This window comes from Oryctolagus cuniculus, chromosome 10 (genome assembly GCF_964237555.1).
Source record: "Oryctolagus cuniculus chromosome 10, mOryCun1.1, whole genome shotgun sequence".
Taxonomy (NCBI): Eukaryota; Metazoa; Chordata; class Mammalia; order Lagomorpha; family Leporidae; genus Oryctolagus; species Oryctolagus cuniculus.
Window position 1 is genome coordinate 19,185,886 of NC_091441.1, and position 24,952 is coordinate 19,210,837.

General features: G+C 51.2%; 1 protein-coding gene and 1 pseudogene across 1 annotated transcript; one reads left to right on the forward strand and one right to left on the reverse strand.

Moving 5' to 3' along the window:
- The first annotated feature begins 3,268 nt into the window (after positions 1 to 3,268).
- CPLX4 (complexin 4) lies at positions 3,269 to 24,752 on the forward strand. Its single transcript, XM_002713612.5, has 3 exons — positions 3,269 to 3,436; positions 8,706 to 8,793; positions 23,799 to 24,752. The coding sequence occupies exons 1-3, from the start codon at positions 3,270 to 3,272 to the stop codon at positions 24,024 to 24,026; spliced, it is 483 nt and encodes a 160-aa protein (XP_002713658.1). The 5' UTR covers position 3,269; the 3' UTR covers positions 24,027 to 24,752.
- Positions 15,586 to 20,156, reverse strand: LOC138843943 (large ribosomal subunit protein uL30-like; annotated as a pseudogene).
- Positions 24,753 to 24,952: the final 200 nt, after the last annotated feature.

The following is a 24,952-nucleotide window of genomic DNA, read 5'->3' on the forward strand; positions in this document are numbered from 1 at the left end:
AGGACCTCACGACGCTTAGAGCAGAGTGAGCAACGGAGTGTGGTAGGCGGGACTGGAACAAGGGCTGAATCACATAAGGCCTTGCAGGCCAGGGAAGGAGGCGAGGTTCTATTCAAATATGGAGGGAGCCAGCAGAGGGGAAACTCAGTGTTCCCGTTTCATGAACGCTGGGGTGTTTACTCACCCTTCTGGAGCAGTGAAAGAGTCTACAAGCACGCCTAGGAGATACATACAGCAGCGTCACATGGAAAGGTGACAAGTGAAAGGGCCCTGTAACAGATTGAGCAGTAAAACGTGTTTTGAGACATGACCTCATTTGCAATGGAATTATCTTTTTGGGAAACAGAGATGTGATTTCATAAAACAAAGCTGTAACATGGGGAATTCAGTTGCCACGGTGGTGTGGCCACCACCTGAGAGTCTCTATTCCTTGATGACTCACACACACATATATTTACACATAAATGTTTACATACAGATACATATATCTACACTCATACATACAGCTACATACGTGCATGTAAATATAGATACACTTATACACACATACGGATACACAAACACATACATGGAAGTTTACACACGCAGACACACATTCACTTCCAGATACACGCATCTACAGGCACACATATACATACAGATAGGCACTCACACATACATATAGAGAGATACAAATATATACAGATACATGCATATGGATAGAGATAACACAAACAGAAAAGGGCTGTGTGGGGAACTGCTTTACAAATTGATTTTAGAGTTTAGAATTGATAGCTCATGATTAATATTATTTCCTAATTGTTAATGAATACATTTTTATAACCGATTTTAAGTAATTTAAGTCTTCGTAAGAAAATGGATTTCCATTTTTTTTTGGTTGGTATTTTGGTGTGTTCTTTCACAGCGAGGATTAATCCTCTGATTTGGGCCTAGCAAACCCAAACTAACTGTTGGTAACCCTGGAGATCTTACTTTCTGACCAAAACTGTTTATGAGAATGGAGTTTCACCAGGGTGTCCTTTTCTTTGGGAAATAAAAACGTATTTTAATATCTTGAAACACCTGTCCAGTATTTTCTAAAGGAGAATTTCTGTGTGCTTTTCTAGTTGAAAACAAACACCAGACGAGGAGCACAAGGCGAAGGCTTTAGTGGACATCTGGGAGGTTCTATGAGCCCTTGTGTCTGACACAGGCCTCCGTGGAGATGAAACATGGTTTAATGATTTAATATAAGCCATCATTCAGGGATAATGGTTTGCATGTGATGAGCATCCCACCAGAAAGAGTGGCAGTAATGTATGTTTACAACAGAGAATACTGAGTAAAGTTTATGTTGTCTCTCTTAGTCTTTCACATGGAGACACTTGTAACAATGTTTTAAAATAGATGAGCATGTTAGACGTGTGCACAGTGGTTAAGCTATGTTTGGGATACTCATGTCCAATGCAGCAGTGCTCACGTTCAAGTGCCTGCTCTACTCCCCGTTCCAGCTTCCTGCTGATGCTGACCCTGGGAGGCAGCAGGCGATGGCTCCAATGCTTGGCTCTCTGCCACCTAGGTGGGAGACTTGGACCTATCGCCAGCTTCCTCGCATTGGCCCGGCCCAACCGTGGCTGTTGTGCGCATCAGGGGAGTGAAGCAGCAGATGGGAGGGCTCTGTCTCTCTGCAGGGATGGCCCATGACTCAGTCCTTCCCCTGGGAGACACAGCCCTCCCCGGGGTGGCCCTGGGATGGGCCTCGCCTTGCCTCCCTGAGAAACATCGGAAGTAGAATCAGGTGAGAAGGACGAACGGGAGCCCAGTGCAGCTGCGGATTCTGGGAGCTCCGGGCTGGGCTGGGTGTCGGCTCCCGCACTGTTGAATGCTGTGCTCCCAAGCTGGGCAGCGTATGACTGTGGCCTCTCACGGCCCGATTTCTGGCTGGTTTTCTTTGGAATTACTGAACGTGTGCGTGAGCCCTTTTGGACTTCAGGTTCCCATAGCACGACACTCTTTGCCTCTCCACCTCCCTCCTTTTAAAGTAAAAATGTATTTCCTTAAAAAATAAATAAAAAATAACATAGATAAGTAAAAGGGAAAGAAGAGCTTGACATCTATCTATAAAGCAAGCGCTTTAGGCAAACATCCAAGTGATACCATTCAGTACAATGTGAGAGATCATGATTTATTTCCTGGGAGGGCTGGTGCCCTTGGTTAACATAATAAGCATAGGTTACAAAGAGGTTACATGGCGTCCCCAGCCCTGGAGTGCTTTAATTAGAAAGATACTCGCGTAGATTAAAGTCTTAGCCGTACTCAGCTCCTCCCCTGACCTAGAGGAAGCCACAGCTGTAGAGAACCTGCCGCATTACAGAACATTGCCAAGGTGTCTCCAAGTTCACCTGTGAGCCTGTGCAGGCCCCCAGGAAGCAGACTGAGAGGAGCAGCCGCTACGTAAGGATGATTCCACCCACAGGCACTCCCGCCTGGTGGATCAGAATGCTGGAAGGGTGACACCTATCAGAGAAACGCTTGCCCGCGAGAGAAGGCTCATCTTCTAGTGTCAACCTGCTGGCTCACCCCAACTGAGTTGCGTGTGTGTGTGTGTGTGTATGCCCCAGCCACACGACCAGTGAAGCAGTACAAAAGCCCAGCCAACCCCAAAGCAAATCTTACACAGTCCATAGCATCCAATGAGTGAAAATGATGGAGCCAAAGAATTGTTGTTGTGTAATGAAGCACTTTGGGTTTTCTCTCTCTCTCTCTGGACTCAGTTTGCAACAACAGGATGCTGTGCCCAGGGGCTGGTATTTGGGAATTCTACCACAGCCCTAAAAATCAGTCAGCCCTGATTAACTAAATTGCAACAGGACTACAGATGAAGCCCTGCTGTGCTTGTAATTTAAAATTGACAAACAGGTAGCGAGAGAGGGACGGACAGCATGAGCAGCGCTTGCTTTGCCTGGGAAATTAGCTTGGTGCATGGAGGCAGAGGGCAGCCAGCTGCATCTGGCCGCGTGTTTGGTTATGGGAACCATCTGCCTCTGTGCACGGAGGAGTTCGCCACGCTAATCCAGCTTACAACCGGCAAAGCGCTCCGCGCTGTCATCATGCCCTTGAGGAGAGGAGACGGTGCAGAATCCTGCACTCTCCCACGGGCTGCGGGCGTTGAGAATATTTGCAGGTTTTGTCCTGGCTGGTTTGGAGGGTTGGATTTTTTTTTTTTTTTTTTTTTTTTGACTCCCAGGTTTTGTCTGAGTTTGGGTTTGGTTTTTCCTGGGCCAGACACCATGGCTTTCTTCATGAAAAGTATGATCAGTAACCAGGTAAAGAACCTGGGATTTGGAGGGGGTTCGGAAGAGAAAAAAGAAGAAGGAGGCGCGTCCGAGCCTGCTGCAGCTCACGGGATGACGAGAGAGGAGTACGAAGAGTACCAAAAGCAAATGATCGAGGAGAAGTGAGTACGCGCGGCTCGGCGTCCCGGGCGCGAGCCACGCACCCCGGCCGCGCCCTCGGCATTGCCCCCGCTTGTCCCCCCACCCAGAAGCTTCCTTTCACGTCCAACCCCAGGGATGTTGAGTCTGCTGAGGGGACAGATTCCCTAGCGTCAGCAGCTACAACCTCCTTGTCTGATTGTGCATCTTTTAATAGCCAGCAAAGAATTAAAGCATCAGTCCAGAGGTTAAATATCATTGTAGGTTACAGAAGGAATATTTTTCTTTTTTGTCACCATGCAGAGTTTGCTAATGGTCAATGACACAATAGTTGCCTAAGTCCTATGGCCAAGATGATTACAGGTGGAAAAGTTAATGAGCTGGGGGAACAAAGGAAATAGAAAGCCAACATTTAGTGGAAACCTTGTCTGGTGTGTTTTTCTGAAAGATCTTATAGCTTACAAACTGCCTGGAATGTACTATGCTTGGTAGATGAAAGTCAAAATCAACAACAATTTTTAAAAAGTAGATGCAGCTGCAAAAATGATGCTGTGTGACTACCCAGGTAAAAGCAAGCAGCAGCCCGCCTGCACCGCTGGCTGGCTTTTCTCAAGCCTGTGTGAGAAACACAGCTGAAAAAGGAAAGCAAGAATGAGGAAGAAATGCAACAGCAGCACAAAGCATGTTCAGCTCAAGGGGGGTAGCAAAAAGGTGGTCAGAGTGGGTTTGCAACACCCACATGGCAGAAGAGTGCTGCTTTGAGTTCCTGCTGCTCCACTCCAATCCAGCTCCCTGCTAATGTACATATTCAGTGGAAGATGGCCCGAGTGCTTGGGCCCCGGCCCCCACGTGGGAGACCCGGACAGAGTTCTTGGCTCCCAGCTTTGGCCTGGCCCAGCCCAGGTTGCTGCGGCCATTTGGGGAGTGAACCAGCAGACAGAAGTTCTCTCTGTAACTCTGCCTTTCAAATGAATAAGTCTTAAAAACAAAATGAAAAAGTGGGCAAAGACTTAGTCTCTATAGCTGAGCATGCAAAATAGCATTTAATACATTCAAGTGATCCATCTGGTTGCAGATATAGCTTCTGTCCGATTATCTAATGTTCTGCTTTTCTCTGATTTTTACATCTGGCCACATCAAAGCTCAAAAAAATGCCTAAATGGTATATGGTTGATCAGCCAATAGCGCTATTTGCCAACTACTCGGCTTTCTGTGTGGTTGTGAGGATACTGTAAATTCAGGAACTTGCTCTCTCTTTTTTTTTAAAGATGTATTTATTTTATTTGAAAGGCAGAGTTACAGAGAGGCAGAGAGAGAAAAAGATGTCTTCCATCAGCTGGTTCACTCCCCAGATGGCCACAGCGGCCAGGCTGTACCAATCCGAAGCCAGGAGCTTCCTCCAGGTCTCCCACGTGGGTGCAGGGGCCCAAGCACTTGAACCATCTTCCATTGCTTTCCCAGGCCATAGCAGAGAGCCTGGATAGGAAGTGGAGCAGCCAGGACTCGAGCCAGCGCCCATATGGGATGCCCACACTGCAGGCAGCAGCTTTACTGGCTAAGCCACAGCACAGGCCCTGGAACTTTCCTGCTTTAAGAGATAGTCCCAAGACAATGGGGCAGCCTGAGGCAAGAGAATGACTTCCAGTTCATTGATTGAGTTCTCAAGGGCTTCATCATCAATACTGCAACATCCAGAAGTAGGTGTCAAAAATGGCTCACCACGAGTTCATTGCAGAGACAGCTATATATATGTAGTGAATATTCAGAAATATATGGAAGTACATATAACATAAACATATAAATATATAGAGGTATAATTAAACATATTCACTTATATATGTAAATATATTTATATATAAATTATATAGAAAATGAATATTCAGAAGTAAAGCCTCTTAAAACTGTCCTTGTTACTTTAGAAAAATGTGGGACTCTACCAAGTATAACTGAAAAGCTACTTAACAAGGCCCTCTACTGCACATCCATTTACTTTCCTTCTGTGGCCAGATTTCTGTCCCCTCTACTGAGAGCATTTCTATGGACAGAGGACTGTCCCTAAATAGAACGTTTGTGAAGGAATCGCACAGTCACCTCTTCATCCCTCAGGTACGTTGAGATGCCCCTCACCTTATGTTCTGGCCCTGGTTCAAGAGTCCCTGCAATACCAGTGTAAGCTGACTCCGAACTTCACTTTGTTCACTGAATGTTTGGACTCCTTCTTTGGGGCAGGCGCTGTGAGAAGGGGACTGAGATGGAAGAGGCGGGTTTTCTTTGGCAGGAAGTTTCAGTCTACCAAGGGGTCTGGGTGGCAGACCCAGAGCAGTCAGTGATACCGAGTCCTCCGTAGACTGGCTCTGGAGTCCTGGGATCTAAGCAGTGGGTCTCTGCATGGCTCAGTGCAACTAATGCAGTCATCAGATTTTTCAACCAAGGTGCCCATACAATCCAGAGGAACACCTTTTCGACAAAAGGCGCTGAAATAACTGGGAAACAGTCACTTGGACTTCTGCCTTACACTAGGCACTAACATTTAATCTGATACGCACAATCAGCCTAAATAAAAAGCTAAAATTGTAAAGCTTTTAGGGGTGGAAAAAAGAGATATTTTTGCAAGCTGGAAGTAGGTGAAGATTTCTTTTTCAGACCCAGAAAGCAATAACCCTAACATTTTAAAATGAGGGCAATCAGAATGTAACCGTTTGTGTGCCAAAAGGCACCTTTATGAAGATAAATATTTGGCAAACCACTGATTGAGACAATATTTGCAAACATATCTCACAAAGGAATGGGCTCTAGGATATATGAAGAATGACAACTCAATCATTAAAGCAAAAAATCATTCAGAAAAGAATTGAACAAACACCTCACAGGATATACACAATGAAAACTTCTTTATGATTAAAGAAATGCAAAGAAGTTAACACCACAGCAACTAAAATTCAGAAGGCCAAAAATAACAAATATTGGTCAAAATGTGAAACCACTAACACCTCTTGTTTCCTGTGGTGTAAGAAAATATAACCATCTTGGACAAAGAACTGGCAGTTTCTTGTAAAACCATACGTACTCAACAAAATCGCCCCGCAGCTCAGCACTCCCATGCCCAGATACTCACAGAGAAGAAATGAAGCTACACGTAGGAGGAGACTTGCCCAGGAACGCTCATGGGAGATTCCTCCACCGTGGCCCCAGATGGGAAAGGGCTCGGGTGTGCATCAACAGGAGCAGGAATAAACCATGGTTTATCTGAGCTCATGCATACCCTGGAATACTACTCAGCAGCAAAAGGGAAGAAATGATTGGTAGTGAGAACCCTGTGGATGAATCTGAAAAGATTTTTATACTGAGTAAGGAAGCTTTCCACACAAAAGAATTGAAGTGTGTGGTTCCAATGAGATGACGTTCCAGACCAGGCCAAACCACCTGAACCATTGTGGTTGGCAAAGATGGCTGGCTGCCTCCCAGGGACAGCAGGTGTTCACTGGTGATGCGAAGGCGGGCATTTTTTCAGGAGAAATTGATGTGTCATATCTTGATAGGGGCTTGAGTTTCACAGATGTGTGCATCTAGGGGCTCCACATAAGGCTTGTGCACTGAATCAAATGCAATTTTTTCTTAAAAAAAAAAAGGACCCTAAAACAAAAACAAGTCCATAGCTCTAGTCAATCATATGACATCGGGAAATGTAAGGATGTCTTCAACTTTGCGCCAAAAAGATGGAAATATTGGATAGGTGGAGGTTGAGACGTGCAACAACACAGTGAGTTGCGAATTGTAGAATCTAGATGGTGAGGATATGGGTTCTACTGTAAAACTGTTTGAACTTTTCTGAATGTGTTAAGGGTTTACTAATCTAGCAGGGGAGATGGACTTCCTTCCCATGCTGCAGGTCACCAGTCTCGGAGAAGTCACCAAGTCACTCTGTTCTGTTTCCCGCTCCAGTGCCAGAAGGTTGAACCCAGTGCTCCCTCCCTACTCCAGCCCTGCAGATGGAAATCATTTCACAGTATTCTGCCCAGGGATCAGTAGTTTAATCTGATTGCTGCTTCCGATGCAGCCCTGCCTGGTAGTCTTTTGTGTAAGGTTTAAGATTATTTCAAAACTTGGAATCAGGAAATGGAAAACTATTTTCACCTGAAAAATGAAAGCTTTTTTTTTTTAAGCACAAACAATGTTTCATGCAAAGATGCTTTAACAAATCCATGAGAAGGAACCCCAGCAGGCCTCATGAGCACCCAACCGAGAACCAGCGGCCGATAGGAAGCCAGCTGCGCGCTTGCCCACTCTTGCCACTACTTCCATCCCAGCAGCCAGCCTGTCCCCTTGCATTCTGCCACCCAGACCGTGTGCCTGAAGGCCAAAGACAGAAAATGGCCTTCAAGTTCACGTGCGACAGTGCCAGCCACACTTCCAGGCTGCCTGAGTCCCAAGTCCAAATTCCCAAAGAGATTTCATTTGTTCAGCTTGGCCCCGTGTTGGTTCAACATGGCCAGAGCACAGGGCCACGTGTAAAGGTTTACCCACCAATAACGCACCTGTGTGTGCAGCTCAGAAGGGCCGTGGTTCTCGTGAGCTTACAGACAGCCCCAAAAGTGCCTGTCTTTGTCTGGGTCATCAATCATGAGCGAGGGAGTCCATTTCAGCCCAGCGTAACGCAATCTGGTTAGGTCTTCCTCAGAGCAGTGCCCCACCTGCACGGCCTCCCTTGGGGATACTTCTTGCCAAACAAGAGAGGGAACACTGTGGCTACACTGGGGTAGGGAGAGGGCGACACTGAAGGGAAACAGGTTTGTAGCATACCCCCAAATTCCATGGGCCCACAAAGGATCCCCCTGGCCCTGGTCACTGAGACCCTGTTCTGGCTTGCATGAAAGTCACTCATGGAGCTTGTTGGAAGTGTAGCTGCCCCTTCCGGCCCCAGGGATTCCGATGGGGCAGGACTGGAAACTCGCCCGGGAGCTGTATTCTAACCAGGTGGCTCTGCGACGTTCAGCACCGGGCCCTACATTCCATCAGCAACTCTCCAGCAACACTCACCTGCCCCTCGCCAGGTCTGCAGCATCAGATTTCCAGGACCACGGTGTCCTTAGGATTTAGAAGTCTGTGTTCTGTCATGTACGGAGGTGACAGAAAGCCAGGTGTTTGGGAAAGCAGGAAAGAAAACATCTCTGGTTTGCCAGCTGTCTGCAGGCTTCGGGAACTCAGGCGGAGCCCGGTGGCTGCTCCTGTGGTCGGTGGCTGGGACGTGCTGAGCTGCCTGTACCCTTATAGTCTTCATTCTGTGTCTTCTAGGATGGAAAGAGACGCAGCATTTACGCAGAAAAAGGCGGAGAGGGCGTGCCTCCGTGTCCATCTCAGGGAGAAGTACAGGCTCCCGAAGGTAAGAAAGGTGCTCTGAACCCGGGAGCACGCGATCCGTCCCACCCGATGAGCGAAAGGTGACACTCAAGAACATGCATGCGTCTCCATCTTGACTGAGGTGCTTGGTATAGTGAGAAGGGCACTGAGCTCAGAGTTGGTGAAACATTGATTCCAGATATTCGCTCCATGAACTTTCATGGCCACTTGAAAAAAATAGACTGCAGTAGATGACAATTTAATTTTTTTTTTGGTGGGAGGGAGAAAGATAGAATGCCCCCTTTTGCTGACTCACTGCACAAATGCCTACAGGGCCTGAGGCTGGGCCAGGCTGGAGCTGGAAGCTGCCTTCTCAGCCCGGGGCTCCCACATGGGCAGCAGAGACCCAACTATTTGAGCTGCCATCTGCTGCCTCCCAGAATCTGCATTAGCACAAAGCTGGAACCGGAAGTGGAGTCAGTACTCGAACCTAGGAACCCACAATGGGATGTGGGTGTCCCAACCTGCAGCTTACTGCTAGGCCAAACGTCCACTCAGAATGACATTTCCATGTATGTTTATCAGAAGAATACAGGACTTCTGTGTGTAACTAGACAATAGGGAAAACAATCACAGCTGACATTTGTTGAGCTCTCCCCAGGCGCCAGGTGCTGTGCTGTACGTCTGTTAATTCGCTGAGGTTCACTCACCCCTGCAGAGGAAGCTGACACATAAGGAAAACCCCTGCCTCCTATCAGCCAGACATCTAGGAAAGGCAGAGCCCACAGTCTGGACTTCGATGGCATTCTGCTTCTGTATAAAAGGGACAGTCCGTTGCTTGCTTTTGGAGACAATGTGGGAGTGACGGGCATAACCTGGCACCGTCTTACCCGACTGGGCGCTGGCTGAGCGGAGGTGTCTGTAGGCAGTGGTCGAGTGAGTGGCTGGTCTCCTGGTGACAAGAGGTGGTGTTGAACATCGTGGCACCTGGCTCAGAGGGACCGTTCAGGCCCAGCCCTTTGCCATCCTAGCTCACTTCTTCTCAGCTCCTCCCCTCCCACACCCGTGGAGGACCTCACACCTGCTGGGCTGGCCGTTCAACTCCATATTGCAGAATGCACCTTCCAGCCAGAGAAAAATCTCCCTCCAAAGTGCAGGCCTGCCCCGAAGATGAGAGAAAGCCCCCCTGAACCAGTGCCTTCCGTGGGTCCCCTGCAACTCCCAGGAAGGCTTCTGACCTCAGAAACACTGAACAAGGGGAGAGCTGCTGTCTGTGCAAGGTCTCTGCTGAAACCACAAAGCTGGGCAGCCCCAGCCTGCAGGAGAGGTCAGTTGCCAAGAGCACCCCGTGATGCTTAGCCGGGGGCGACAATTCACGGGACAACTGACGCTCATTTTCATTTGCAGCCAGATAATGGGGACAAGAATGCCTTGCTCGTCCCACCACTGTCTCCATTCTGGTTTTACGCTTTTTCCCACGGGGCTTGCATTTTGGAAGAGTGAAGTATTTCTTGGCACAGTCCCTTCCACTTTCATTGTCTGGTGGGTTTCCTCAACCACCCCGCCCTGGGATGTCCCACTGGCTGTCTGGCAGAGTGGCTCCCTAGGCAGGAAGGTGGGCTCCGATTCAGGCTGCTGAACTCCAGCCCCAGCCTTCCCACTCGGCTCCCACTGAGGAAAGCACCACGAGTCTTATTTGCAATGAAGCAGAAATTTCACACACTCTTACACACACACACACATGCACATGCACACACACACTGACATGCACACATACTCACACACAATCCCACTCACATGCACACACACTCACATGCACACACTTACATGCACACACAATCCACTGAGCGTGCTTCTTCCACAAAGATTGAGAAACTGACTTTTTGATGACTGTTCTGTTCTTTTGTGGGGCGCTAAGGAGAGCCGGATTTCAGTTCTGGCTCTTGTCACTATGTCACGGTGCAGCATGTGGTTTAAAAAAGAAAAAATACGAGCCTCAATTTTCTCATCTGTAAAATGAGGGCAGCGGGTCTTTGTCTCGGAATATCAGACAGGGTTGATATTCCTCGGGGAAGCAAACGGGGGTGTGAAGTCAATCAATGCAACAACTTGAGGTCCCTGAAACTCAAGACTCCTCCCTTTGGTCTCTGTCTTCCCTGGCAGGGGTCAGCAGTCCTGCTCATTTGCAGATCCTCACCAGGCAGGCCTAGCAACAAGGTTTAGTTGCTTTTCAGAGAAAATAAAAACAATCTCCCAACCCTGTATCAAGCAAGACAAGAGTCTTTCAACAGAAATTATGGCAAGAGGAAAGAGTTATTGGCATGCAATTCAGATGCTCCCTGGAGAGTGACGACGGCTCCGTCCACAGAGGTTGCAGATGGCTCAGCCATTCTGTGTGGCTGGTCCGGAGCCCCTGGTGCTGGCTGGTAGATAAAGAGAAGAGGTGTGTTGGGCTCAAGATGCTGGTGGCTGGGAAGTGCACACAGCATGGCAGACGTGTGCGAAAGGAGAGGTCAGGTGATCGAGGAAGAGGCAAGGGAGGGGCCAGGCTCACCCTGAGAACTAACCTGCTCCTCTAGACCAGGCTGATGCCTCCCCACGGGCGGTCGTGGCCCTGTTACCTGCCTCTAGGCCCACCCTTTAGAGTTCCCATCAGCTGTCTAACACCATAACTTTGGGAACCAGACTCCCAGCTCATGAACCTCCAGAAGACAAACCATATGGTGAGCACAGTGAGGGGCGGAGCCCCTTACCTTTAGCTGCCCCCAGCACCCTCATTTCACAGCTGCTTCACACGCGTGCAACATTTAAGACTTCACCTGATTTTTTTTCATGGACCCTTAAGGAGGACTTAGAGTTATTCTAATCTAATGCCACCACCTCATTTTAGGCCTGAGACAACTTCAGGAGGATTAAGCTTTGCAAAACCCCACAGCTACTAAGCGGCAGAGCCAGGGTAGAGGTTAGGCCTCCAACCATGAAAAAGAGCAAGGTAGGAAAGGATGGGCCCGGAGTGTCTACTTCTTCTCCTTTTTTCCCACTCTTTTTCTTAAGGTTTACTTATTTATTTGAAAGGCAGAGTTACAGGAAGAGAGGTCGTTCCATTGGCGATTCACTCCTCAGATAACCACAGGGGCCAGGGCTAGGCCAGGCAGAAGCCAGGAGCCTGGAACTCCATCTGCGCCTCCCATGTGGGTGGCAGGGAGCCCCAAGCACTTGCTCCGTCTTCCCCCACTTACTTCCCAGGCGCATCAGAGGGAGCTGGATGGGAAGTGGAGCAGCCAGGACTCAGCTCAGCAGCCGGCAGCTTAACGCACTGCACCACCAAACTGGCCCTTCTTTCTACTCTTAGTATTTGAACTGTCCCCAAAGTTTTAAGCTAGTTGTGAACTCCATGTGGCTCAAAATTGGGTGCTTAGTCATCTGGGATAACCTGTATCATCTCAGCATTTCAGGGAGTGGCACCGGGCCCCACCCCCAGGGTCCGGGTTCTGACTAAAGGAATGCCTCCATTCCGAATAAATAAGGTGAGGTTTTCACCAGCCAGCGGGCTTCGCTGCAGATTTTACTTCCATCCAGAGGCCCTCTAAGGGCCTTTCTTACGATGCCTACATTTTGCACAAACGGGGTCTACACACGACAGGTCAAGAATTTGTGGTGTAGACATGCTAGAAACACCATGAGTGACAGTTGCCTGTAAGGACATGGGACGTGTAACCTAGCCTAGCGGTCCATGATAGAAAGTGCACAATAAAACTCCCGGGATCACATCGGCCTCCGCGCGCAGCGCCTCCGTCTCCCCCGCCCCGGCCCTGGCCGCGAGCGGCTTCCCAGGCTGAGCTCGGCCGGGCCCCGCGGCGGCTGCTCGGGTCTAAGCTGACCTGGGCGGTGGAGCGCAGGCACAGCCCCTGCCGCCTGGGGGACCCGCGCCCCCTGGCGTTCCCTGAGCCGAAGGACGCACCCACGCGGCTTGATGAGAAAGGAGTCCGCCCCCGGAGGGGACTTGGTAGGACAGCGCACGGTTTTGGTGTGATGGAGCGGATCGCGCGGTTCCAGACAGCTCCAGGGCCCCCGGAGGGCGCGTTGGGGGTGCCGTGCTGTCATCTGTCTCCGCGGTACCCGGGATAGTGAGAGAATGGCCGGCATATTCAGCCAAGCTATGGCTGGGGCAGTGAAGGCTGGCGGCAGACTAAGGGCACAGGGTCACTTCCCAGGCCGTGAACTACGCGCTCTGATTCTGACGGTGTCCCGCCCACCGGTGACCCCCTAGCTGCAGGTGACAGTCCTGTCTGTGTGCAGGGAAGCCCCTGCTAGGGGGAGGTTTGATGCCAGCAGCAACCGCCGTGGGAATCTAGGTTGTGGGTTTGCGGATGCTGCTTTAAGGGGCCAGGCCCTGGACCCCCAGGCAGTGCCCACCAGTCACTGGGGCTGTGAGCCCCAGGCATGCAGTGTGCTAAGGGGGTGGCGGGAAGAGAGGGGACGCAGGCCCGCGGGGAGCCGGCTCTGACAGGAGGGCTGTGGAGGGCTGGACCCAGAAGGAGCCATTAGGGCCACAGAATCCGGAGTCCTTGGCTGGGTGCCTGGGAGGGGGGAAAGGGGAGCACCGGACCCCTCCTGCCTTTGTGAATGCTCCTTCTAGAATCCTGGCGACCACAACACCTTGTCTCCTTGACAGCAGTGTCTGGGCAGTTTTTCTCTTTTTATTAAACTTGTTTTGCACACTGAGGGGGGAAAAAGCCCATCCCATAGGTATACACTCAATGCACGCTCCTAAAAATGGTGCAAATGTAGGGACTTGCCCAGGGTCACAAGACTTCCTGTGACCCATGGGAATTCACATCTCCTTATTCTCCATCCAGTACTTCTTGGGCTTCTTCCTCCCCTCTCCCTCTCCAAAGGGCATAGTTCTTCCGCACCAGTAGACTTTGGACTCTGCACACCCTCCAGCCAGGACAGGCACAGACCAGGCGTCCCCTGGGCTTTAAGTGGCCCCCTGAGGTCCTCCCCGTGAGCTTTGCAGAAGAGTTAGCCCTGTGCCGTGTTAAAAAATCTATCCTGCATAAACCATGCTAGTAATACCATGACCAGCCCACAGGGAGCCAGGGGCATCCAACAAATCCTCCAGGTAACAGACCTGACCCCTCGGGCCCCATTCACAATTCCCCGGGTTAGACAACAGCAGAACTCAGCCCTGAGCCTTGCCCTACCCAAGGCCCAGTGAGGAGCCAGCTGCAGAAAATGTGTTCCCAGGAGCTGTCAGGTCTGATGAGGAGAACAGTGTCATTTTGGAATTAGAACTGCATTTTCTAAAGAAATTACTTGGCTGGTGTTTTCCTATGAGAAAGAGTTTCACTCCGCTGCTGACTGGGGAAAGCAGGTTTGACTCTTTGAAAGGGAGCAAAGTAGACCCTGGCCTTCTAGATAAACAGTATTGACAATACTATTTGTCTTTTGATGACCATCATTCATTGCAGTCATCAGAGAAGTTATCACGTGTGTGCAGTAAACACACTGCTGAAACGTGGAGTGTGTGTGTCTCTACCAGTCATTGTAATGACACATGCACACATCCAGCCTTCACTCAGTTTGTGAATCACAGGTCGCTCCAGCACTTGACAGGAGGCGTGACTCTCCCACTAGATTTGGATCGGGCTCCTCTAATTATTCCCATGCCGAATCTTCCATTTCTCCTCCTCTCCTGGTTGCTGGTTTATAAAGGAGACCAAACGTCTCCCAGCTACCACCAGCCGACCAGGTGTCATCTCGTAAGTGGCTCTGCTCCCACTGCCTTGCCCAAGCCGGCTTCCTCCGGACCCCGGCAGTCCACCTCAGTCCCATCTCTTCTTCAGGGGCCTCTGTGTCCCTGGCAGGCAGCCGGCGCTGGCGGTCACTTCCTGCCCAAGCCCTCTCTCCCCTTCCGGCTATCATTCTCCTGCAGCTGTTTCTTTGTCTTCTTCTCGGGTCGGCCCCAGCCATGGGGACATCCCAGGGTGCCCCACTCCGGTCTGCATGCCCTCCCTGGCTGGCTGCCTCCGGCTGGCACTTCCTGCCGCCTCCTGTGTGCTGCTGACTCTCAGATCTCTTCCTCCAGACACGACTGCTGCCGAAGCTCACTGCTCTGTCTCCCTTACCCAGCCGCCTTGAGGACAGAGCAAAATGCCCCTGCTCATTGTTCCCAAACCTCCCCCTTCCCCCAGGCTTCACCCCACGGGTGGCTGTCCCGGCCACCCCGCTCCAGGCTGGCAGCTGGGAGTCAGCCCGATGCTTCCCGCCCCACTAGGGGTCACATCCAGGACATCACCAAGTCACTTTCTGTATAGTTCTCAACTCATCCCCAAGCGCAAGCCTCGGCATCTCTCACCTCTGTCCCTTAATGTAGGTTTTCTACTTTGGGTCTTGCTCCTCTTAAAACTGCAGAGTGAGGCCGGTGCCGCAGCTCAATAGGCTAATCCTCCGCCTTGCGGCACCGGCACACCGGGTTCTAGTCCCGGTCGGGGCGCCGGATTCTGTCCCGGTTGCCCCTCTTCCAGTCCAGCTCTCTGCTGTGTCCCGGGAGTGCAGTGGAGGATGGCCCAAGTGCTTGGGCCCTGCACCCCATGGGAGACCAGGAGAAGCACCTGGCTCCTGGCTCCTGCTTTCGGATAGGCGCAGTGCACCATTGGAGGGTGAACCAACGACAAAGGAAGACCTTTCTCTCTCTCTCTCTCTCTCACTGTCCACTCTGCCTGTAAAAAAAAAAAAAAAAAAAAAAAAAAAAAAAACCACACACACACACACAAAAACTGCAGAGTGAGGTGTCCAAAAATGCAAATCTTTTTTTTTTCCAATTTGAGTGTAGTCGCTGTTTATTATCTGACCAGATTACAAAAAAATATCCTAGCAGACACGGTTGTCCTCCTTCTAAGAAGCCTGTGGATCTGTTTTCTGTTGCCTGCATCTCCACCCTCTACAAGACGCGCGGTCTTTTTCTTCACCCCACCTCGGGGAGAAGGTGGCTTGAAGGGCCACAGGAAGTCATTTGCTTCCTTGAAGTGTTTTCCAACAGTACAGACCTCGTGCATCAGCTCCTCTGTGCAGATGATATTATGTTTACTGAGAGAACGGGCAAGCAGAGTGTTATCTGTCAAGGCAGTTCGCTTCTTACTGATCTTGCCACAGCCACGCTTGTATACAAGTTCACTTACTGACTTTAGATTTGGGTACCCCTTGCACTATGTAGTTCCGCAATCCTCAGCATGTTAATCAAAGCCTCGTGGAGCTTAACAAAGGCGTCAGTGAGGATCTGGCAAAGGCGAGGAAGCTGCAACCCTTGGGGCTCACACCATGGATAGCTCTGATCCTGATGACAAATGCCAGTCGGGGCTCTGCAGGTGCATAGAAGTTGCCAGCTTCTCGTGCCGCCCTTGCTGTCCAAACCACAGTTCTGGGCATCTGCCTGTGTTCCTTGGGGTAGTGCTTAGCTTTTTATAGGTAAGCTTTCTCCTTGCCTTTCGAAGCTTCTTTTGGGCAAACTCCTTTCTCAGACTCTTAATCTTCAGCTCTGCGGAATTCCTCCGCTTTTTCTTGAGTGTTTCTGGAACACTAGGACCAGTCTGCTCTTCCGCACCCTCCATGGTTCCAGCCGGGAAAAGTAAGAGGTGAATCTGCCCCTGTTGCCTCTGTTTCTTCCCCACCCTCCCCAGGGCTTTAGCATGACTTTGCAAACAAAGCCCACACTCCAGACCTGGAGGCTGAGATGTGGCTCCTGTCTTTCCAGACTCACCTCAGGCCACTCCCCAGCTGGGCTGGACCTCCCTCCCACTTTGTCTCCTGCACCTGACCCCTAGAGTTCCCTTCCATTTTGTAAAACTTTGGTTAATGCCATTTCTTCCAGAACCTTCCATGACTTCCCTTTTCCTACTTAAGGCTGGATTGGGACACACCTTGAGTACATGTCTCTTCCGTTACCCTGTGACCTTGAGTATTTATACCTATCACAGATGTTTGTGTAGTGCCTAGCATGTGCTGGTATATAGAAGTTGCATGCTTACATACACATACACACTCACAGAGTGCTCACTCAGTGGATGGATATCCTAGGGAAAAAGGAAAGAAATACCCAAAGAACAAAGTGAAAAAAAGAACAAGAAAAAAAAACTAATCTTCTATAAGGACCACATTAAAAGAGTAAGCCTGGGTGTGATTTGTAGTTATAACTGCAATTTTAATGTTGTATAAAACACAGACGTGACTTTGTATTGAAATTTAAATGTCATTTTTTTTTCAAACAGAGGAGGTAATGTTTTCAAGATAGTCACAAGATTCTTCCTAAAAGCAAATGCGCCACTTATCCCAGGCAATTCAGAATGTATATAGAAGTCAAGCCAAATTAATAAGAGAAAACAGTTCCACAATGAGCCCTAATCCTATTAACAGAATTGTCAGTCTAGGTTAGTCATTGAAAAATCATGCCGGCCCCCCTGCTGAGCTGTATGCTTTAGTTACACCTGGTGTTTGTCTGCTGTATTAAGGGCATCGTTTGGCGTAAAGATGGATCTAGAAGAAACTCTCTCAATAGAGCTCTCTGGACGTGTCCCCCTAAAAGCTCCATTAGGACCAAACTAATCCACCTCTTATAAAATAATAAAGACGATTCTGGACCCTTCCTTGCCAGTCTCGCCTTGACCGGGAGCTCCGGGGGCGGCCCAGCAGGGTCTCAGCCACAAACCCTCTTGCTCCTGCGCAGCTGTTTCTGGTGGCGGGTGGCGGAGGTCCCGTCGCGGGCTGCCCTCCCTCACTGCCCCACTTCCATGTGCTCCTCCCGCTCACGCCAAGTTAGCGGGAACGCGGGGATGGGGAGGAGGCGATTGGACACCGCGAAGCAGACGTGCAGTGCGAGCTCCGTAGCCACAGCAGCTTCCCCCTGATTCCTCACAACCACCCGGGGTTGGTAGGCAGAGATGGCGTCCGCTTCGCAGAGAATGCTGGCTCAGAGAGGGAGAGCGACTTCCCCGGATCCCAGAGCCGGCAAACAGCAGAGCAACCTCTGACCTCAAGCCAGTGTGACCCCGCCACCCTGGGCTGCTACCCCCTAGCGGGGCTGGCCACATTCCTGACCAGGATAATGACCTTTCCCAAGGGTCTTCACCTCTCGGGACCCCGGTTTCCTGCTCTGTGGTGGGAGGCTTGGAGAAGCAGCCCCTCCGAGCCCCTGAGTCCCTCTGCACTGCCCACGGAAGAAGTGAAGTGCAAGACACGCACAGCCAGTGCCACGCAGGGCCGGATCCAAGCACCCTCTCCATCAGCATTGACAACCCGTGCCTCTAACGCAAAAAGACAAATCCACACCATCTGTCCCATCTGGGTGCGCGGGGGACTCTTAAAGTCATTGAAGAGAGGTGGACAGCAGAGGGAGGAGCCAGCAAGTGCAGCCAAGGGTCTCAGCCACCAGGACAGGGAGAGGTGACGCTGCTGAAGCCCACGAGCCTCGGAAGCCTGCATGCAGCCAGCGGTAGATGAACTCATCAACGCAAAAGAAATCTCTTCATCCAGCTGCTGGGTGCCCTATAGACCAAGCATAAATAAACAGGTCAAGACTAAAGCCAGACCCACCTAACATGCCGCATGTTTATTTGCTTGTACACCAAGCTTGGCTGGACTCCATTGCACCCTCAGCTTTTCTTTTCTTTCTTTTTCTTTTTTTTCTTTTCTTTTTTTTTTTTTTTTTTTTTTTTTTTTTTTTTTTTTGACAGGCAGAGTGGACAATGAGAGGGAGAGACAGAGAGAAAGGTCTTCCTTTGCCATTGGTGCACTCTCCAATGGCCGGTGCGCTGCGGCTGACGCACCACGCTGATCCGATGGCAGGAGCCAGGGACTTATCCTGGTCTCCCATGGGGTGCAGGGCCCAAGCACTTGGGCCATCCTCCACTGCACTCCCTGGCCACAGCACAGAACTGGCCTGGAAGAGGGGCAACCGAGACAGAATCCGGTGCCCCGACCAGGACTAGAGCCCGGTGTGCCGGCGCCGCAGGCGGAGGATTAGCCTATTGAGCCATGGCGCCGGCCTCCTCAGCTTTTCTGAAGATAAAACCACCGAAGATCCTTTATCATTGTGTCTCAAGTCTGGCAAAAGGTAAAGGCCATTGCTGTAGGTCTACAGAGGAGGCAGTCTGAAGCCCAGGGCCACGCTTCCCTTCGAGATGCCGGGTCCCAGGGAGTGATGCTGGCCTGACATGGAGCGATTTACCTAATGGAGCAGTCAGCATTGGCAATGCAGATAATAAGTCTGGTTAAAAACAAGAGATTAGGACGGATCCCAGTCAGCTGGCATAAAAATAATCAGCTTTTAGCTGCATTAAACAATATCCCAAATTGATAAGATTTCTAGAAATGAGAAGACCTCTGAAACAGACCCTCTGAGAATAAAATAGGGCCCGTAAGCCCCCTAATTACAGCTGGCTCACTTCCCCCCGTCATGCACTCACTCGTCCAGGCTCTGGTTCTCAGCCCTTGCGCCCCTACCCCCTCCCTGCACCTGCGGTGAGGCTGTGGCACGGCCGCTGGAGCTGCACTAGTTGTCATGAGGCCTCGCTGCCTTTCCTTCAAGTGTGAACTGTGCCAAGAACAGCCCCGGCCTCCCCAGTCTGAGATTTGTCCATGGGTGGCAGGAAGTGTGGACAAGACAGCCATTGTTGGAACTGCAGACGGGGTCTGGCCAGCAGGGTGTTCACAGGGAAAGGAAGCAGTGGGCTGGCTGGGGCCGCTGTGCAAATCCCACTGGTGCTTCCTACTTGCTTGCTGTGGCCAGGATCCCTGTCTGAAGGGCCGATGCTCTCCCACCCTCGGGTCACTATCCAGGCCTCCTTTATCCAAGGGACACTCCCTCTTCCCCCAAATACTAATAACCCCAGCTGCTCGTGAGGCCATTGCACAACCTGCCATACTTAATCTGCTCACCAGTGCACCTGGGGGGTCCTTGCAGTGGGCCTCAGAAACGTAAGGGGACTCCCCCAAAGTCATGCAGCGGATAAATGACAAACCCTGGACTTGAACCTCAGTGTCTCCTTCTAGGCTACAGACTAGCAGGCTGGGTAGGCTGCAGTGGCTACAAGTGAGACGCTGACACTTGGCCAGGCCTAGGTCTGGGGCAGCTCACATGCTTAGGAGCCAGTGCTAACAAGCCCACGGCCCCAGGCTCGGCTCCATGGGTGTCATTCATCCTCTAGCCACTCACCAGCCCTGTCTGGTCAGCCCAGCCTTCATCAAAGGTGTGTCTGCAGTGCAGGTTATGTCCAGGGCAATGAATTCCAGAACTTTGGTCATCACCCGCAGCAACCGTGCTGCTGATTGGAGGGACGGTGACATTGTTCTTAGAACAACTGTGAGTGTGGCGCTGCCCACAGCCAGTGGCCACATCCAATGCTGCCTACGGGGTCAATAGCGCCTGCCCCCCATCTAAGCCCACATCCGCTTTGTCCCAAGTGCATCCCAGAGCCCACCTGGCATCCTGGGCAGGCCGGTGCCCAGGAAGCAGGCTGAGCTGGGAGCAGCCAGAGGGCAGCAGGTGAGGCAGAAGCACCAGGCCCCGGCCCTTCCCAGGAAGGGGTGGAGTCAGGGACTCTGATAATCAAGTGTCGGGTACAAGGAGGGTGGGGACACTGACAACAGTAAGGGACACAGTGCCACTAGACAGCCTCCTCCCAGAACTGAGAGCCCGGTGCTGGAAGGCTGGCTCGTGACAAAGAGCGAGCCTGTCATTCCCAGGGCAGAAGTGAGGGGCAAAGAGCGGGTGGCCTGCGGATGGGACCAAGAGCCGGGGCAGGATTACCCTGGGGCAAATCCCCACCCACTCTGGGCATTGCTATTTTGTGAATAGCTTCTGCTGGTTGAGTGCTTAATAGGCTCTAAATAATAGTTGCCATCTAATTAATCCTGCACAACTCTAAAGCAAATAATATCATCCCTAATGAACAGACAAGGAAATAAACTCAGAGAGGTTGGGTAAGGCACCCCGGGTCACACAGCCTGAGCCATGGAGCTTACATTCTCACGCAGACAATTGGTCTCAGGCTAACGCCCACTCCACTAGGCTGGGCTTCCCCGACAGGAGTAGGAACGTGAGGGACAGCTATGGAGACAGAGCTTTCTCCAGTCATTTTGAGGTTGCTGGAGTCCCGGACAATAGGCTCACTGGTGATCACACAATAGGGGTCTATTGTGTGTGTCTACGCACTCCAAATGCTGCTGGGCTCTGGAATGTAGGGTGAGACGGTTGTAGCCTGTCTTTGAGAAATGTAGAGCTGTGGATCTCAATGTAGCAGGTGCTGGAATCCCCAGGAGGACTGAGTGCTGGGCCCAGCCCCTGAGTTTCTGGGTCAGTGGGTCCCAAGAGTGTGCATCTCTAACAAGGTGGGTGGGGGACCTGCTGTCTGCCAAGGACCATTTGGCTACTGACAACATCGTTCGTGGGCGATACAAAATTACCGACGTAAAGATTAGCCTGTTCCAGATTTACCGCATTTTGAATCTGGGCCGGGCCAGGGCCATGAGAAGGCCCATGGTTCCGGGCGTTCCCCTCCCTGGGAGAGGCTGAGGAAGCGGCCCTGGGGACCCCACTTTGAGAGCCACTTTGGTAGAAGCTGGAGCATTGGAGATCCCTTTTGTAAGGTGTAAGGCAGCGTGGACTGTCCCCTCCCCGCCCAGTCCTCTCCCCTCCCTGGGCAAGCAGCATCAATGCAAAATCCACCTCACAGTCACCCTTGCAAGAGTGACCACACAAGAGCCTCTCCAGAGGCCAAGGGTGGGAGAGCTGGCCTTGCTGAGGACGCCCGTGGACAGGAGGCAGGAGAGCACCATCCCACGAGCCCTTGTGAGCTGGATCTGTCTTAGCATACCTGGTGAGCTCACCTTCCCAGTGACACGCACAGGGCTCTGACCAACAGCCAGCAGGAAGGTGCTAGAATTCCCAGGAATGTCCTCTCAGTCATTTCCTTGCCGTGTGGAGGTGGGTGCATACGAGAGGGCATTTTCGTGGACTGAGAAGGGACAGGCTGATGCCTGCTTTGCCTCTTCTCCTTGGAAAAAAAAATCCAGAGGACAACCAGTGAGAAAAGCAGCCGCAAGGGTAGGTAAATAAAAAGTAAACAGAAATGCAAGATTGGCCGGGAGCCTCTGGGGATTAGCTACCTAACTAATCCCACAACAGTTTGATGGGGAACTCATTAATCTGGGTCCAAGGCCCGGGCCAAGTGCAGGGACGGCCTCCCCAGCTGCGGAGACTGCTGCTGACGGTGGCCCTTCTCTGAGGCCCGTGTGACGTCCGTCCCTGCCTGCTTGCCATCAGAAATCTGCCTCTTACCCTAACTCTGGGACCAGGCTCGGCTCTCACTCGGCCTGGGGAGCAGATAAAAGGGAGAGCCCTGGGGACAGGCTGTTTGGCTGCAGCCCCTCCAAGGATCGGCTGGAGGAATTTGGTGCTTAGAGGTCAGAGCTGGAAAGCTCTCGACTGTGTGTCCCTCCAGCCCACTTTGCAGAGGTAGAATAAGGTCCATGCATCGTCCTGCCGTGCCGTTTGCTCTGAGACAGCGCCTGATTCTTTTTGACCATTTCTGCTCGGCACCCCGACCAGGGAACCCAGATCTCCATCCTGGGAACTCAGTGCATGCTGAAAGCTGTTTTGAATCCAACCAATGGTCTGGTTGAGATTAAGATGATCATTTTGTCTTTATGTGGGTTTTCACGGGAAATTCGAGGCTGGTCCCAAGCAGTGAAGGTGGCCCTATCGCTATCATCAGTGTCACTCTTTTTCATCTTCTCCACCCCTGACTCCCGCCCCCCTGTTCACTTCATGTTACAACCTGATCTCCAATCTGGGAATATAAGCTACTGTTTAACTTTTCCTAGGGAATATTTTTCTTTAGATTCTTTTCTGCCGAAGCAGTAAAGGAATCTGAAAGACCAGGAGATGTGCACTAAGGAATTCTGGGGCCTCCATGGGTACGTCACAAAATGAAGTACTTAGAGCAAACTGTGCCGATGGCACCAGCATCAGGGTGCTCTGAGTAGGAGCCGTGCCACAGGTGGTTCATTTAGCCAGCATGACTCCATCCAGGTGCTGAGGGTCTGAGTTTGGTGTGGACACGTTTCTGTGCACACAAGGGGACCGCCATCTTGCAGAAGGGAGGGAAGCAGTGATAGTTAAGCAATTGTCACTGAAGTGTAATGAGTGTAATGACAGAGCTCTATCTGGTCACTGTCACCCTGTGGAGTGGGGTCAGCCAGGCCGCTGAGTTGTAGCATGAGGCTGTGGGGCTGATAAACCATGCAAAATTTGCAAAGCAGCCCTGAGGTGAAGTTGCCATGAGGTGCTCCAGCTCTTGGGCCATCAGCATCACAGACAGAGGGCTTCTGGGCATCCCAATGGCTGGGGCCACCCCCACAGTTCCCAGTTCAGTAGGGTGGAAGTGGGGCCTGAAATTTTGCATACATTTTTAAAATTATTATTTAAAAGGCAGAGAGGGAAACAGACGTGCCTCCAATCTTCTCAAATTCTTACAACAGCCTGGGCTGGGCCAGAACTCAATCCAGGTGATCTACATGGGTGTCAGAGACCCTCACTGCTTAAGCTGTCACCTGATGCTTCCAAGAGTGCACATGAGGGAGCTAGAATTGAGAGCAGAATTGGGAAATGGACCCAGGCACCCCATTATGGGCCGTGAGCATACAGAGCGGCCTCTTTACAGCTATGCCAAAACACCCACCCCAAAAATGTGCGCCTCAAACAGGCACCTAGATGATGTTAATGCTACTTGTCCAGGGAACACACTTGGACAACCACTGTGTTAGAAGGTTCTGGTTGGCCCAAGGTGGAATAAGGAGGGGTCTCTCCACCAGGAGCTCCGGTCTCCACAGCAGCCACCAAGACCAGGCTCTGCAGGGAGATGGCCGTGTGTGCCATTCACTTCATCCCTTCTCGACAGATTCTTGCTTTCCTGCTGCATTTGTCTTTCATTTAGTTAGCTGGTTGGTTGGTTTTAGAGTAGCAACTCTATCTCTGTGTTTGTTTTTCAGAGTGAAATGGATGAGAATCAAATCCAGATAGCTGGAGATGATGTGGATTTGCCCGAAGACCTCCGGAAGATGGTAGATGAGGACCAGGAAGAGGAAGAGGATAAGGATTCCATTCTGGGGCACTTACAGAATCTGCAGAACATGGACTTGGATGCCATCAAGGAGAAGGCCCAGGCCACCTTCACAGAAATCAAGCAGTCCGCCGAACAGAAGTGCTGTGTGATGTGAGGGACCAGCGCTATCGGCAGACACGCCCGCTCTCGTGGCCGTGCCGAGCCGCATAGATTTCAACACAGCTAACCCATAAAGCACCCACAAGCACAAGACAAGCGTGTTGTTGTTTGTGGCCCCGGCTAGCACCTTGCAATAGGAAGCATAGTTCGCTTGTAGTTACAAATGTGGCTGAGAATGAAATGTCAGCTGTAACTGACCGGGCAGGACACATGTCTGCTTAAACACCTTCAGGACCACCAGGAAGAATCAGATGCAAAGGGCATTTCCCTTCCAGCTTGCTTCCCGAGAGAGCAGGGTCTCACCCTGTCCTGCCATAGCATGGCTCCAGGTTCCTTCTGAGAGCCATGTGGAAAGCTAGGGCACCCGCTGAGAGCGAAGGATGCAGACTCCAAGGCAACCAACGTCACGCCACCCCCTAGTCCCGGGCGCCTTGCGTTGCCGATGCTTCTCATCCAGGCGACACGTGGACACCAGTGGCTGTAGCAGGAATGTGGCCAAGAACGAGGAGTGGAGGCAGAGAGCAGACTCCACCTGCCCTTCGCTTTGGAGATCAGCCTTCGAGTGGTCACGTGAGGAATGGACTTGAGAGAGGCAACACTGGAGACAGATGGACAGCTTGAAGGCCGTTGCTGCTTGTGAGCTGAGTGTAACTCCTCTTGTCTAAACATGCTGATAGCAATAGGAACAAAAAGAGTAGGCAAATATACAACATGAAGAAAATCAGTGTCTGTCTTGGTCTCTCCTCACCTGCCTCCTCCTCCTCTTCCTCTCCTCCTCCTCCTACACCTCGCTTCTTTCTCATCCTCTTCTCCACTTCTTGCCTCCTCTCCCTATCTCTTCTCCTCTCCTCTCCTCTCTCCTCCTCTCCCCTCCTCTCCTCTCCTCTTCTCTTCTCCTATTCCTCCCCACCCACTACTCTT

Coding starts and splice junctions, on each gene's coding strand:
- CPLX4 (XM_002713612.5), top strand. CDS start 3,270: ATGGCTTTCTTCATGAAAAGTATGATCAGTAACCAGGTAAAGAACCTG. Junction 3,437..8,705: donor AAGCAAATGATCGAGGAGAA/GTGAGTACGCGC, acceptor TGTGTCTTCTAG/GATGGAAAGAGACGCAGCAT. Junction 8,794..23,798: donor AGAAGTACAGGCTCCCGAAG/GTAAGAAAGGTG, acceptor TTTGTTTTTCAG/AGTGAAATGGATGAGAATCA.